General features: G+C 36.5%; 1 protein-coding gene across 6 annotated transcripts in view; it reads right to left on the bottom strand.

The window, feature by feature from the left end:
* Window positions 1-268: 268 nt before the first annotated feature.
* Window positions 269-16,562, bottom strand: part of STIL (STIL centriolar assembly protein) — a 62,750-nt gene continuing 46,456 nt past the window's right edge. For 5 of the 6 annotated variants that reach the window (XM_072772232.1, XM_072772235.1, XM_072772233.1 and 2 more), the window contains 3 exons: window positions 12,923-13,136; window positions 10,841-11,091; window positions 269-1,772 (listed from right to left, as the gene is read on the bottom strand). In XM_072772232.1, the coding sequence (XP_072628333.1) occupies window positions 986-1,772; window positions 10,841-11,091; window positions 12,923-13,136 (1,252 nt within the window). In that variant the 3' untranslated portion in view covers window positions 269-985. The remainder of the gene's footprint in view (window positions 1,773-10,840; window positions 11,092-12,922; window positions 13,137-16,562) is intronic. The other variant, XM_072772234.1, reaches the window with a different exon arrangement.

Here is a 16,562-nt window from a genome sequence, read left to right as displayed (position 1 = left end):
TAGTTATATACCAAAATGTAAATAAATGAGTGCACGTAAAAACTTGTGAAACCTGAAAGGTCTGTGGCTTAGTTACTAATACTGTGCCCAATGTCAATTTCTTGGTTTTGATCATTTGCTACTGTTATGTAAGATACTGTAACTGGGGGTCCCTGGGTAAAAGGGTATACCTGAACTCTGTTATTATTTTTGTAACTTTTTGGGAGTCAAAAAAGTCTTTTTTTAAAAAAAAAAAAAGAGGAGAAGGATATGGTACAGAGGAAAACAGTAAATTTAGATATTTTTATTAAGTTCTATTAAAAAATATTAAGACACTTGAAACAAAGTTTATAAGACACACTCATACTCAATAATTTTCTTATTTTGTGATAGCTAGTGCTATAACTTGAAAATGTTACATTAAATCAACCCACCGGACTGCAAAAGTTTTACTTCCACAGAATTTAACAAATATGCATCTTAACTGAGAACATAAACACTCATTGTATAACAGATCTTAAAGTTATTTTTAAAAGTAAAACTTTCCCCTTAAATTCAGTAAGGGTTGATTTAGCTAATTTAGTCAGGGTCATGATAAGTTTATTCTACGTTATTTCAGGATACTGGATAGATGCAGAGATGCAACGTGCTAGAAAAATTGAGTTATTTTTCACAATTTACAGTATAAAAGAGTGGTTCAGATTCAGAGTTGGATAGCACCTGTTTACCTATATCTGTTGAAATAGCCTATCTCAGGATTCTTTTTAAAAAAGGTTATAGGGATGCTGAACAGCTCTATTTGAGCAGAGAACTTCGCCCTCCTACTAGCCCACCATTTCACAGACCATCAGGTCACTTGTTCAGCTCTTTGCCATCAGCTGCTACCAAGAAACAGATTGGCCCCTAGAATGCTTAGGCATCTCAAAACCACCAAAAGGCTCTGGCTTCCCTAAGTCTCTTCGAGAGTCACCCCATCCTCATAGCAGGAGGGTGGTGAATGGAAGGTTTAAAATAATTTTGGCAACTGTCTAAGCTGTTTTACATCTAAGAATGTGCCTACTGAATTCATACTGCTCATTTGCTTTAAAGTTTCAGGTTTCAAACTTTCGGGAAGAATTGGAGTGTCCTTTTCATTTTCTTTCTCAGGATGTTGTGTAAACTCTGCTTTTCCAGTTCGGAGGTTCACTACAGGACTTGGTTTAAGGTTTTTTAATAAGAAAGCTGGGTTTTCATTCAATTGCTGCATTCCTTTTGGCTGAACAACTTCATTTGTAATATTTCTCAATACTGGTGTATCTGTGTAGGTGCTCCCAGATTCACAGTTATAACGATTAATTATTTCATAGGCATTCCTAGAAGGTTCTTTCTGACAGTGAAGTTGTTCAGGTATGGATGTAAGGTTTTGATTCAATAAATGTTCACTCTTGCTATCTGTATTGTTTGGGGGCTCCTCTTCATCTTCACTGTTGTCACTGCTTTGTATGAGTCCATATCTCTTCATGTATTTTTTGGTTGCAAATGACATGTTGTTTGGTGAAATTAAACTAAGCCCCACGGTGCTTTTGTCTGTATTAATATGTAGAAAGCTAAAAGATGAGTCACAGTTATTTTGGTTTGATCGAGTGAGAGATAGCTGTGACAGCTGATTTTCATTTAAATATTTCAGAGCTATAGCATTTGCCTCCATACTCAAATCCACACCGCTGGGGCTTAAGCCACTCATGCCAACATTAGCAAATGACATGTAGTTTAATCCAGAAATCACGGCTTCGGGGCTGATGCATGCCAACACACTGAAAGACACAACGAAGTAGGCCATCATTTATCTTACTTTGAGTACTAAAACAGTGTTATTCTACATGTGTTCCATTCTATGAAAGTAACAAAAGGTCTTCAGCTTTAAGCTTCATGATATTTTTTCAGCTGAGTGCTCAAACATCTAAGTCTAAATAATCCAGATACATTCGAGAGATAAATACAATAAACTAGAAGGTAATCCATGATTCAAAGACTGAAAGTGGAACACAAATTAGTTTTCCTAGATTTATACATCAGTCATGGTTGTAAGAACAAATGTAACACCTCAAAACGTAAAAGCCATTCAGTTTTGGTAAAATAAAACAAAAATAAAATCAAACAAAAAAACATTTACAAACTTTGGTGAGTAGTTCAGAATATTTAAAGTTGAAGAGATTCCATTTGTAAGGACTGAAAAACATCAACCAGTCTCTGGATATGGACTAGTATATCTCTGTATACATCCATTTTCTTTCATTAGATATAATCTTCAACTCACTTTTGATTGGTGTTATCTCATTAATAGTAACTAACTGACTTGCCTTATATTAGTATTATAAATACAATAACAGCTGCTCATTTTTATTGATGCCTTATTATATGCCAGGCACTCTGTGCTAAACATTCACTCTCATTTAATCCTCACAGAAACCTTTCTCAGAGATGTCTCCCCTTTCAAATATTCCGACCTCATTCTCTACTCTCCAACACTTTACACTTGTATCATTTATTGGCAGTCCATATATTTAACCCACATTTCTTATTTATCATCTAACTCCCTCGTGAAAACCCATGAGGGCAGGGATTTTTAACTGCTCCTTTTCCCACATCAATATCCTCGGTGGCTGGAACAATGCCCGGTATAGAGTAGGCATTCATTAAATATTTACTGAACAAATCAAAGAAATAAGTACTATTATCTTCATCTTACATTTGAAAAAACTAAGGAATAGAGATTTTAACTGATTTTCCTAACCTGAAGAGGCAGGAGTTTAAAAACTGAGACCAGGTCTGCCTTACTCTCGAGCTCTACAAACACTGTTTCACTATACTATATTCAGCAACTTCTATTTTACTATCAGTTTTTCTGTCCCCTAAAAATTAGTCTTTTGTATACCATTTGTTGTGGTAAACATAATATTCTGGTCAAAAAATATGCTATGATTTTCCATATGACCCAATGAAGCTGTTTTTATTTTTTATTTATTTTTTTATGAAGCTGTTTTATATATGCCAGCCACTGCTTACATCCCTGCCACCCAAATAATGACCAGGTATTTTCATTCTGAGAAGCACCTGAAATTTTGAAGAAACTATTTCCAACCATTAATATTCTCGATATGAGAATGATGTCATCAAACAATGGAACAGTGTGCTCAATAATTCTGGTCTTAAAAACCACCTTGTAGGGACTCCTGGGTGGCTCAGTGGTTTAGTGCCTGCCTTTGGCCCAGGGCATGGTCCTGGAGTCCCAAGATCGAATCCCACATCGGGCTTCCTGCATGGAGCCTGCTTCTCCCCCTGCCTGTGTCTCTGCCTCTGTCTCTCATGAATACATAAATAAAATCTTAAAAGAAAAAAAACACCTTATAATTTTCCCTTAAACTTCTTGGTACTTATGGCTTTGGAGACTGTCTTAATATGATGGAAAGATACCAATTTATCTAGACATTATTATTTTATGAAATATTCATAGTGACATTATCTTCTGAATATAAAATATTTTTCTACTGTCTTTGCCTATTTCTTCAAAATTATAAGCAATTTACATATTAAATCAGAAGACCCATACACATTAAAATACATATAGGTATAATATCTCTAGAGGTAATATTAATGTAAATAATTTGAATAGACAAAAACTTTTCTTTTAAGATTTATTTTATTATTTATGATAGACACAGAGAGAGAGAGAGAGAGAGAGAGAGAGAGAGAGGCGGAGACCTAGGCAGAGGGAGAAGCAGGCTCCATGCCGGGAGCCCGATGTGGGACTCGATCCTGGGTCTCCAGGATCGCGCCCTGGGCCAAAGGCAGATGCCAAACCGCTGAGCCACCCAGGGATCCTAGATAAAAACTTCTAATTCAAAATGTTAAATATTTAGAAAAAGGTCTAATTTGAATTAGGTTTTCTTTTATAGATTAGCGAAAGATTCTATACAAATCCATAAACCAGTCAATATGAGTTTAGAAGGTTCTTCAAGTTTCATTGTGTAACATAGCTTGCAAATTTTAATTTGGGGTTAGGGGAACCAACATTACTTTGAAAACAAAACAAATCAATAATACTCAGAACCAATGCAGATAAACACTGAGGAATTAAAAATGAGAGGCAAAAGGAAGCCATTCCACTAATCAAATCCTAACAGCCTTGAGCACAAATATACTATACTAGAACCTCATTATATAGGCAGTCACAAAAGGATGATGAGAATTCATTTATGTTTGTATATGAGAGTCACAGGCCAACAATTAAGGAAAGCTAAAAAATTATCCCAATTTACTTAAAGATGAAAACCAACCTTGACTTTATTGTCCTGTTTGAATCCCAATTAGTTACCTCCTACTTATCCTACCTAGGGTTTTCAGCTAATAAGTAGAAAAGAAGGAAACAAAGAGACTGCTTAAGGTGTTTTGAATTTGAAAGGAATTGGAAATATGCCTATAGAGACTGTTGTCAAACACCAAAACCACAATCTCCATTTTCCCTACAATTTCTAGGATTGTGTAGGACCTTCTTCCATTGTTCTGCTGCCTTTGGATCCTTCTAACCTCTGTGGTGTTCTAAAACAGGAAAGCAGAAAGGAAATCTTCGGAGCATCTGGGTGGCTCAGTTGGTTAAGCATCTGCCTTCACCTCAGATCATGATTTCAGGGTCCTGGGATTGAGCCCTACATCAGGCTTTCCACTCAGCGGAAAGTCTGCTTCTTCCTCTTCTCCCTGTGCTCGTGTATGCTCTCAAATAAATAAAATATTTAAAAAGAAAAAAAAAAAAAGAAGAAGAAATCTTCCTTCCCTTGTCTCAGCTACTCATCTGGTAGGAGGACCTGCTGCTCCTGAAGTTCAGAACTGGAACATGAAGTAAGTTTTCACATAGATACAATGACAAAGAATAAGTGGTTTAGAGAACTAGGGGAACGGTGTGGATTGTAAGAATTATACAGTACTTTCCTGGAATACTTAACTAATTTATAACACTATTTGTATAGGATAATGTACTTTAAATTCTAAACAACTGCCTTATATGTACTTTAAACATACCAATTATATTATACTCATGTGTTAAAAGATAACAATACAAGGCCATAAATACTGACAAATACTACAGAGGTGCTAAAAATAAATTACTCACTGTAAGTTTCAGGGATGACCCACATAGGTGAGATTTAACTAATTCAATTCAGCAAATGACTCAAGGAAGGCCCACCAAGTAGAAGCAAAGTAGAGTCAAAGATATATAAAACTTGCTGGAAAGGCTATCACAAGAACATGCTATAATCTATTAGGAACAAGATATTCTGTGTAAAAACATCAATATTCTGGTGAGAGGTCCAGGAAACCTTGACAAAGGAGGTACCATCTGAGTTCACCTCTGAAGGATAGATAAGAGGATGTGGCAGGCAGAAAGGTGAAAAAGAGTATCCTAGGTAAAAGTAACAACAAAGAACCTTGCAATACCAATGTTGAGTTAACTGGAAGCTGTTAGAGAATGAGAGATTATACTAAAGAAAAGTTAAGTTTAAGACAAACTGTGAAACAATGTGAATTAATTAGGTAGGCTTTAGATGGTCTTATGTTTGGAGTGTTCTCTTAGCTTAAGATTAATGACAGACAAAATTTGACTTCTGTGTTAGAAAGTTAGGGTGTAGTTTCATTTTTAAGCCTTTAAAAAAGCTGATTTTAGAGGGAGAGGGGCAGAAGGAGAGGGAGAAAGTTTCAAGCAGACTCCACACTGAGCATGGTGACTGACAGAGGGCTTCATCTCATGACCCTAAAAGATCATGACCTGAGCCAAAACCAAGAGTCGGACGCTTAACCAACTGTGCCACTCAGGTGCCCCAGCTTCATTTTTAATCATAATTATATGTAGAACCTATTACCAATCGAAAAAATATAAATTAAGAATAGTTTAAGATGTTTTGGTCTAAATTAGCACACATCTTGTAAAAGGAAGATTTTAGGGGTACCTGGGTGGCTCAGTTGGGCATCCAATTCTTGGTTTTGGCTCAGGATCATGAGACTGAGCCCTTATCAAGCTCCACACTAAGCACAGAATCTGCCTATCTCTCTCCCTCCTCCTCTACCCCTTGCCTCAAAAAAAAAAAAAAAAAAAAAAAAATCTTAGGGCAATTTTAATATGGGGTAATTATAATACAATATGAAAATATTGCTAATGTTAGCTACCTCTCCCATGTGCTTCTACAACAAATTGTATCCAGTTTTTCAAAGGAGGCAACAGAATATACTATAGTTGACTATCTGTGTTTCTCCACTACACTATGAGCTCTGTGAAGGCAAAGACGTCTTCAGCAGGTTATCCTGTATGCCACGATGTCTCTCAGAGTTGGTTCAAATTAGAAGCTCAATACATATTTACTGAAGTAAAATGAGTGAAAAGTACTGGTGAAATAGACATATAGCTGGTAAGACCGTAAAACTTAACTCTTTCCAAAAGCAATGTAGCAACAGCTTTAAATTTTTCCTACTCTTTTGACTTAGTCTTCCCATTTCTGAGACTCTATGGAAATAATACTAAAACTAAAAAACTGCAATCTTGGTAAAAGATGTTCATGTCGCTCAATAGAGGATGCGCCTGGCTGGCTCAGTTGGTTAAGCGTCTGCCTTTGGCTTAGGTCATGATCCCAGGCTCCTGGGACTGAGCCCCCATATTGGGCTCCCTGCTCAGTGGAGAGTCTGCTTCTCCCTCTGCTCATGCTCTCTCGCTCTCTCTCTCAAATAAAATAAAAAATACATATTAAAAAAAAGTAATTTTAGAAGAAGAATAAAAGGAAAAACAAAAATAGTTTTAATAATAAATGAGTTTGATTGGTATGAATATGGGTTTTTCCTACATTTTACAAAGTAAGTTTGTATTACTTTGACAATGAAAACAAATAGCAAACTCTTATTTCCAAAGCTCTATAATATTTTATATAATTTATACCATATAATAAAACTTAAAAATTATTTTTCATATGAAGATATAGCTATGGTACTATGAGGTTTTTGCCAGCCTACCCCTCTATGGAAATTAATTAATTAATTAATTAATTTAACAGATTGCTTTGAAACGAAAACAATTTTTTTCATATTGGCTTTCACTTCCTTGAGAAGATTATCTTATATGAAGTTAAAATCCTATCCATAAATGTGTATCTATGAGTTTTTTAACTCGTGTAACCAAATTTTTATAATGGGTATATAGACTACAATATTAAAATGCTTAAATCTTTAAAAAAAAAAAAAAGGAGGGGGTGCTTGAGTGGCTCAGTTGGTTAAGTATCTGCTGTTGGCTCAGATACTTAACAGCATACTTAATCAGGTCATGATTCCAGGGTCCTGGGATTGAGCCCCCATATTGGGCTCCCCGCTGAGCAGGGAGCTTCTCCCCTTCCCCCCACTTGTGCTCTCTTGCTATCTCTTTCTATCAAGTAAATAAATAAAATCTTTAAAAATAAATAAAATGCTTAAAGAAACATTTTTAAAATTGTATATATAGTAAAACTGCACTGTTTCTTAAAAAGCTAATTTTGGGGGGATAAGTTCAGATGACATTTTTTCATTTTCTAAAACACCAAACTTGAGCATGTATATTTTTCATAGTATAAATTTATAATGTAAATCATTATTTAAATAAAGAACAGAATAATCTTGATTAAAACAATGACTACCCCACACTGATAAATCAAAAACTTTACTTCCCATTTCATTCTAAAGAATCTAAAAAAAAACAATCAGGTTCATTATACACTAGTAATTTATTAATTCCTATGTGTCACTGTAAACACATTAAAATTGGGTAACCACTCTGAAGAAATAATTAGCCAGAAACTAGCCCCTGCCCCCACAAAGGCACTACACCAAAACACAGTGTTCCACACAGATAGCAGGGTGATTTGTATATTCAACAGACATTATGTAGCCTTTATCTCACAGCATTGAGTTAAAACCTTCAAAAATGCTAGCCTAACTCTCTTACACTGTTGATAGGAACTGTTTTGGTGGGCAATGGCAGCAACTACTAAAACTTTAAATGCGCATATCCTTTGATCCTGACTACTTCTAAGAATTTATCCTACAAAGATACTTGTACATGTTCCTGTAGAATGATGTTTACCTAGCATTGTCTGAGATGAGAAATAAGAGATTCAGCCTAGAAGTCCATTAGGAGAGGACACGTTCCCTATCTTATAGTACATGGGTACAACAGAATATTATGCAGCTGTTTAAATGCATGAGGAAGAACTGTATACACCTATAAAGAAAAATATCTAAGACATAATGTTAAGTAAACAAAATGAAACAAGAACAAATTATATCTGAACATGCATGGAACATTTCTACAGAATACAAAACAAGAGAAGTAACCTTAAAAAAAAAAAGGAAAGAAAAAAAAAAGAAGTAACCTTATGGGGGTCAGATTGAGGAATTGGGAAGTGGAAGCTTTTACATTTTATCTGATATTGTTGTGTGTTATTTAATACTTTCTTAAATCATGAGACAGTATTACCTTTGCAACTAGAAAACAATAAAAATAATTAACAGAAAACACGCTAACCTTAATAATATAATTTTCAGATTTTATCCTTTTTAAAAACAAGCATATGCTAAAGTCATCTTTGATGAAGACAATTCTGAATAGAAGAACGTGGCCAATTTTAACTGGTAAGCAATAAGTAAGTGTTGTATGACTATACAGTTCAAAATATATTCCTAAGGAATGTTTTTGCCATTTAGATGACACAACTGCATAACCAAACATCCAATAGCTGATGTAGACCCTATCACCTCCAAGAAGACCTTCCAGACCCCATAAATGAGTAAGAGCATTCTTTCTCCAAAACTCCCAGAGTATTTTGTTGGATTGTTACCCAAGAGATAGTATCTCTTATGTATATAAAACCCACTGAGTACAGATGATCTCTTAGTCATCACACACGTAGTAGGCCCTGAATAAATGATGAATCAACTGAATTGAGTGGTAAGCTTATAGTTTTCCTCATGAGCTTGCTGTAAGACATCTAAAATTTTTTCATCTTTTTTTTTTTAAGATTTTATTTATTTATTCATGAGAGACACACACAGAGAGAGAGGCAGAGACACAGGCAGAGGGAGAAGCAGGCCCTATGCAGGGAGCCTGATGTGGGACTCGATCCCCCAGTCTCCAGGATCACACCCCAGGCCAAAGGCAGTTGCTAAACTGCTGAGCCACCCAGGGATCCCTTTTTCATCTTTTCAAACAACTGTTATACAACTATATGGTCAACTAATCTTTGACAAAGCAGGAAAGATTATCCAGTGGGAAAAAGTCTCTTTAACAAAGAGTGTTGGAAAAACTGGATAGCAACACGTGGAAGAATGAAACTGGACCACTTTCTTACACAAAAAATAAATTCAAGAAGGATGAAAGATCTTTATGTGAGACAGGAAATCATCAAAATCCTAGAGGAGAACACAGGCAGGAACCTCTGTGACCTCAGTCATAGCAACTTCTTACTAGACGTGTCACCATAGGCAAGGGAAACAAAAGCAAAAATGAACTACTAGGACTTCATCAAGATAAAAAGCTTCTGCACAGCAAAGGAAACAATCAACAAAACTAAAAGGCAGCCTACAGAATGGGAGAAGATATTTGCAGATGACTTAACTGATAAAGGGTTAGCATCCAAAATCTGCAAACTTACCAAATTCAACACCCAAAAACCAAATAACCCACTTAAAAAATGGGCAAAAGACATGAATAGACACTTTTCTAAAGAAAGACATCCAGATGGCCAACAGACACAAGAAAAGATGCTAAATATTACTCATCATCAGGGAACTACAAATCAAGACCACGATGAGATACCACCTCACACCTGTCAGAATGCCTAACGTTAACAACACAAGAAACAAGAGGTGTACTGTTGGTGGGAATGCAAACTGGTGCAGCCACTCCAGAGAACAGTATGGAGGTTCCTCAAAATGTTAAAAACAGAACTACTCCGGGAGCAAGCAATTACACTACTAGGTATTTACCCAAAGGATGCAAAAATACAGATTTGAAAGGGTACATGCATTCCAATGTTTATGGCAGCATTATCAACAACAGCCACGCTATGGAGAGAGCCCAAATGTCCATCAACTGATGAACGGATAAAGAAGATGTGGTGTGCATACACACACACGTGCACACACACACACACACTGGAATATTACTCAGCCATCAAAAAGAATGAAATAAAAAAAAAGAATGAAATCTTGCCATTTGCAACAATGTGGATGGAGCTGGAATGTACTATACTAAGTGAAATGAATCAGAGAAAGACAAATATCACATGATTTCACTCATCTGTGGAATTTAAGAAAGAAAACAGATATGGGAGGGGGATAAAGAGGGAAACAAATCATAAGAAAATCTAAAAGAAAGGAGAGGAAGCAGGGTTGATGGAGGGAAGTGGGTAGGGGACTGGGCTAGAAGGGTAATGGGTATCAAGGATGGCATTTTTTTTTTTTTTGGTTTTGTTTTGTAAGATTTTATTTATTTATTCATGAGAGAGAGAGAGAGAGAGAGAGAGAGGCAGAGACATAGGCAGAGGAGAAGCAGCTCCCTGTGGGGAGCCTGATGTGGGGACTCAATCCCAGGACCCCAGGAATCATGATCTGAGCCAAAGGCAGATGCTCAACCACTGAGCCACCCATGGAACCCCTCAGGACGGCATTTGTTACAATGAGCACTGGGTATTGTTTGTAAGTGATAACCACTTACTCTGGAATTCTACTCCAAAAACCAATATTGCACTGTATGTTAATTAACTAGAATTTAAATAAAAATTTGGAAGTAAGTAACAAAACAAATTTTAGTTACCTGGCGTGATCCACTTTATGTGCATTTTTATTCACTTTAGTGGGAGAATCTATTTTTACTCCAAGGCTTCTTAGCTGTTTAAGGGTTGCATTAAGAACACAATCTTTGTCTACCAGACCTGAATCACATTTTTTCTTCTTTGTATGGTAAACATTTTGTGTTCTGGTGCATTCATGGCTGATAATAACTGCTTTGGTAGATGGCTGCTCAGTTTCTTTGGAGGAGTTATTCAGTAGGTGGTTCACTTGACTCTGACAAAAAGAAAAAAGACCTATTTGAAAAACCATTGTTAACAATCTTAAGAAACAAAATGTAAATAGCATAAGTAAAGCCAGGGAAAAGCAAAATAATATCTAGCCAAATACCACAAAGAATCAAGTATATTTGGAAGGTTTTTTTTATAGGGTTTTTATAAAGGAAACCCATCTTAACGAATGATTTTATCAGACCCTAGAGGAAATTTAGAATGTTTGCTGAGAATTTGTTCATTTTAAAACCAACAGATTTAAAACTATGAGTAATATTTCAAGTGTTTTCCAGGGCTTATGTAACTATTTATAAATTAGATCTTTATGTTATTTTCAGAATTTGACTCCTCTCTTTTCTCCCTCTGAATGAGAATGACCTGTGATACTATCTCTGCCTTCTTGACATTAGAACGTATTTCATGCCGAGGGCACAGCTGCCAGTACCAGTATAGAACCCAGTAGGCAAATAACAACTATGTATTCACTGATGAACATCAAGGCCCTATGAAGTATGGAGAAATCAAATATTCCCAAGTCTACAGTTTGGATGGAAGTGACAGCCAGGGTCATTCAACCTTCAAGTCTCAGTCTACATTCTAATTTTTTTTTTAAGATTTTATTTATTTATTTATTTATTTATTTATTTATTTATTTATTTGGGAGAGAGAGAGAGAGAAAGAGGCAGAGACAGGCAGAGGGAGAAGCAGGCTCCATGCAGGAGCCCAATGTGGGACTCAATCTCGGGTCTCCAGGATCAGGCCCTGGGCTGAAGGCAGCGCCAAACCGCTGAGCCACCTGGGCTGCCCTCTACATTCTAATTTTTCCAAGATGACCAGATGACTATTTCTTCCAACTGGAATTATTCCTTTTTATTACATGCTGCCTTTGCTTCTTAGACTATCCTATAATTGTTTGTTACTGGTATCTATGTGCTATTTCCCCTAGGTTCTCAAGAGCAGAGACTATCATCTTTATATTATTCACTTTACTTAGTTCATTTTTTTTTTAAAGATTTATTTATTTGAGAGAGAGAGCACAAAGTGGAGGAGGGGCAGAGGGGAGGCAGAGAGAGAGAATCCTCAAGCAGATTCCTGGCTGAGTGCAGAACCCGCTTCACGGCTTGATCTCATGACCTCTGAGATCACAACCTGAGCTGAAAACAAGAGTCAGATGCTTAACAGACTAAGCCACCCACGCACCCCTTTTTACTCAGTTCACTTTCTTAGACTAAGCTAAGTATTCAATAAAAATCTGCTTAACCTGAATGCAACAAATATTGCCATAAATATTCTCCTACATTCCAATTTTCAAACTTCCTGCAAACTGTTCCTTGATTTTTCTGGTACTAACTTTACTTTGGTTTGTTTGTGTTAAGTTTTTTTTTTTTTTTTTTTTGAGAGAGAGAGAAAACACACAAGTGGGGAGAGGGCAGAGAGAGAGGGAGAGAGAATCTTAAGCAGGCTCCATGCTCAGCATGAAGCCTGACTCAGGGCTGGATCTCACAACCCTGAGGTCATGACCTAAGCTGAAATCTCAAGAGTCAGATGTTTAACCGACTGAGCCATCCAGGCACCCTAACTTTACTTTGAATTTGGCTTAATATTAACACTACTATTTTTAAAATAAGGGTTTTTTCCCCCTCGTGGCTAAGAATTTGGTAACCGGTATGCTTATAGGTTATCATCATTATGAAAAGCTAAAAGAAACAAATTATACATCATATATTTGGGGGAAAAAAAGGTCCCAATCAGTTTAAGGATAGGAGAGGCTTAACTAGTCTCCCCTAAACTAAATAATCATCTAAGAAAAGATGAAATAGGTTACATTTTCTTACCAATAAATCCTGGTATATCTTCTGATTGTCTGGTGGTTGATGAGGCAAGGGATGCATTACTTGCTCAATTTTTGGTTCCCCTGATGTTACAGAGTTGTCACTGGCACCCTCTGTTGGTCCACTCTGTAAACAGATGCTTACATCCTCTGCCAGCATGGAATTTGGAAAGAACACAGGTGCATCAGGTTCTTTTTTCACAGCTGGAGAAGAGCTGCTTGAAAGAATATAAATAATGTGTCAGTATCAAGATACTTTCAACATATATTTGAGATGTAGTAACTTTGAAATAAAGAGTAACACTCAAACAGCATTCTGGTTTGTATTTTCAGTTCTCATCTTGATAAACTGCACATAAACCAGATAATAACACCTTTTAAAGTCATGTTATTTATATTTAGATCACTTCTTTTGATAGCTGGCAAACAACCTATTGATTTCTCCTGAACTTGATGCAAGTATCTAAAAATTTTAAATATACTATTTCTTTACTGAAGTTTTAAGATATACTTAAGATCCCTGCAAATGAGAGTTCATAAGCTGACATTTATAATCACGTTACATATTTGGTAGTATTTCTTTCCTTCTTTATGCTTTTATATATTCTTCAAATTTTATACAATGAGCCATTTATTACTTTCAAACTTAGCACGTAAATACATAGTTTTAAATTTACTATGGAAAGCGATATTTAAAAACATCTGGTACAGGAATAATCTGTCATTATTATAGAGAAAGTAATATTAAACATTTCATTTATTTATTCATGAGAGACACAGAGAGAGATAGGCAGAGACACAGGCAGGGGAAGAAGCAGGATCCTTGCAGGGGATCCCAGGATCAAGACCCGAGCAGAAGGCAGATGCTCAACCACTGAGCCACCCAGGTGCCCCTGGAGGCTGCTTTTTAAAACCTAACATTATATGTCATTAGTTCATTTCACTAAATATTCTTAAAAAACAAGTCTTAGGGATGCCTGGGTGACTTGGCATTTGGGCACCTGCCTTCAGCTCAGGTCATGATCCCAGGATCCGGATCGAGTACCACATCGGGCTCCCTGCAGGGAGCCTGCTTCTCCCTCTGCCTGTGTCTCTGCCTCTTTCTCTCTCAGTCTGTGTCTCTCATGAATAAATAAATAAATCTTAAAAAAACAAAAACAAGTTTTAATTGTGACATAGCATTTCATTTCATAGGTATAATTTTTCTATCCACACATCTTTAAAACTCAGCTAATTTCCAATTTTCCCCATATAGCTTAATTTTTGTCTTTTTTTTAGAGGGGCTGAGGGGCAGAAAGAGAATCTTAAGTAGGCTTCCATGCTCAGTGCGGAGACTGACACGGGGCTCGATCTCATAACTCTGACATCAAAACCTGAGCCAAAGTTAAGAGTCGAACACTTAACCAACTTGAGCCACCCAGGTGCCCCATGATATTGCTTAATTTTAACTTGATATGAAGTGCCAAGTACTCATTTGGTATATGATAAGCTCAGTAAATTATTAACTGAAATGAGTATTTGTAAAATACCAGTTAAGATATAATTCTAGGAAAAAAATCAAATTTGACCACATAAAATAAAAAATTTTTACATGGCAAAAAACATGAAAGTCAAAAGACAACTGACAAACCGGAAGAGAATATTCACAACATATACTACAAAGAGCTAACATCTCTAACATATAAGAACACCTGAAAATTGGAGGGTGAAGGACCTAAGACTCTAGTAGAAAAATAGTGCGAGGGCAGCCTGGGTGGCTCAGCGGTTTAGCACCGCCTTCGGCCCGGAGCGTAATCCTGGAGACCAGGGACCGAGTCCCACGTCGGGCTCCCTGCATGGAGCCTGCTTTTCCCTCTGCCTGTGTCTCTGCCTCTCTCTCTCTCTCTCTCTGTGTCTCTCATGAATGAATAGATAAAAATTTTCTTAAAAAAAGAAAAAAGTACGAGACATAAACTAACAATGCACAAAGATATTAAAATAACTCTCAATGTGAGAAATGATCCAACTTATTCATAATTTTTAAAATGAAATGAAAACACCACCAACATACCATTTATCACCTATCAGACTGGCAAAAAACTTTTTAAATATGGCAATATAGGGCAGCCCAGGTGGCTCAGCGGTTTGGCGCTGCCTTCAGCCCAGGGCCTGATCCTGGAGACCCGAGATCGAGTCCCACATCGGGCTCACTGCATGGAGCCTGCTTCTCCCTCTGCCTGTCTCTGCCTCTCTCTCTCTCTCTCTCTCTTCCTCCCTCTCTCTCTCCTCCATGTCTCTCATTAATAAATAAATAAAATCTTAAAAAAAATATGGCAATATATTTTGTTGGCACAGCTGTGGGAAAACAGGTAATCTCATCCATTGCTGCTGAGAATGCAAACTGGTACAACCTTCTATAGGGAAACTTGCTAATATTTAACAAAATTATGTATGCACCTAACCTTGGATACAAAAATCCCATTTCTAAAACTCTTCAAAAAAAAATATGCCACCAGGTAATCACTCTAGCAATGCTTGTAATTGAAAAATACTGGAAACAGTCTAAATATTCATAAGCAGGAAAAGTATTTATTAACCTATGGCATAGCCACATTGTGGATTATTATACAGCCATATAAAGATCTCTAGGACTCATTTGGAGTAATTTCTGGTACACACTGTTAAGGGAAAAGAGAAAAGTTCAAAAAAATACCTACGGCATGCTACCTTTCTATGCTTCATATAAGAAAAAAGTATCATAAGATAATACAGATACATATGCTCACTTGTGCAAAAGAAATACAAGAAAGGTAACCCAGTAACTAGAGAGATTGATTATCTAAAGGAGATGGTTGGGGGATCCCTGGGTGGCGCAGGGGTTTGGCGTCTGCCTTTGGCCCAGGACGCGATCCTGGAGACCCAGGATTGAAACCCACGTCGGGCTCCCGGTGCATGGAGCCTGCTTCTCCCTCTGCCTATGTCTCTGCCTCTCTCTCTCTGTGTGACTATCATAAATAAATAAAAATTTAAAAAAATTTAAAAATAAAAAATAAAAAAAAAATAAAGGAGATGGTTGGGAAAGGGAGAGGAAAAAGGGGAATTTGGGAATAAGGTGTCAAGAATGAGAAGGGAACAATACTTCTTTGAGTATATACCTTTTTATCTAACTTGGTCTGTTAAAACCACAGTAATGTTTCAGATACCTAAAGAACAAATAAAATCAGCCAGAATATGGAGGGACCCTCAAGTGGAATACAAGCAGTAACAAATCAACCTAACAGTATTACAAACAAATAACATAACCTAGGAAATGTGAAAGAAATGTGAAAGAAAGGAAATGTGAAATGTGAAAGAAAGGAAATGTGAAAGAAAATAACCTACCTGAAATAACTATGGAGAAAGGTATTTTCATTGGATATTGTAAGGCTAAAGATAAAAAGAATTATAAACAATATACATACTCTAATTAGATCCATTTCAGAATTCTTAGCAATTCTGAAATTATTGTATGTGTACACTAGAATTGTACAAATAACTATAGTGTACATGAAAGTCTGGTTTCTCACTCTTGGGGAAAGAGGTATAAATAAGAAAAAGGGCTGTGTTGGGTTGGAATAAGAGGATGGTATGAAGTCAAGGATTTTCAAATATAGATATACATGTAA

Source organism: Canis lupus, chromosome 13 (genome assembly GCF_048164855.1).
Source record: "Canis lupus baileyi chromosome 13, mCanLup2.hap1, whole genome shotgun sequence".
Classification (NCBI taxonomy): domain Eukaryota; kingdom Metazoa; phylum Chordata; class Mammalia; order Carnivora; family Canidae; genus Canis; species Canis lupus.
The sequence above is the reverse complement of the archived record's forward strand: the minus strand, read 5'-3'. Positions and strand labels throughout refer to the sequence as shown.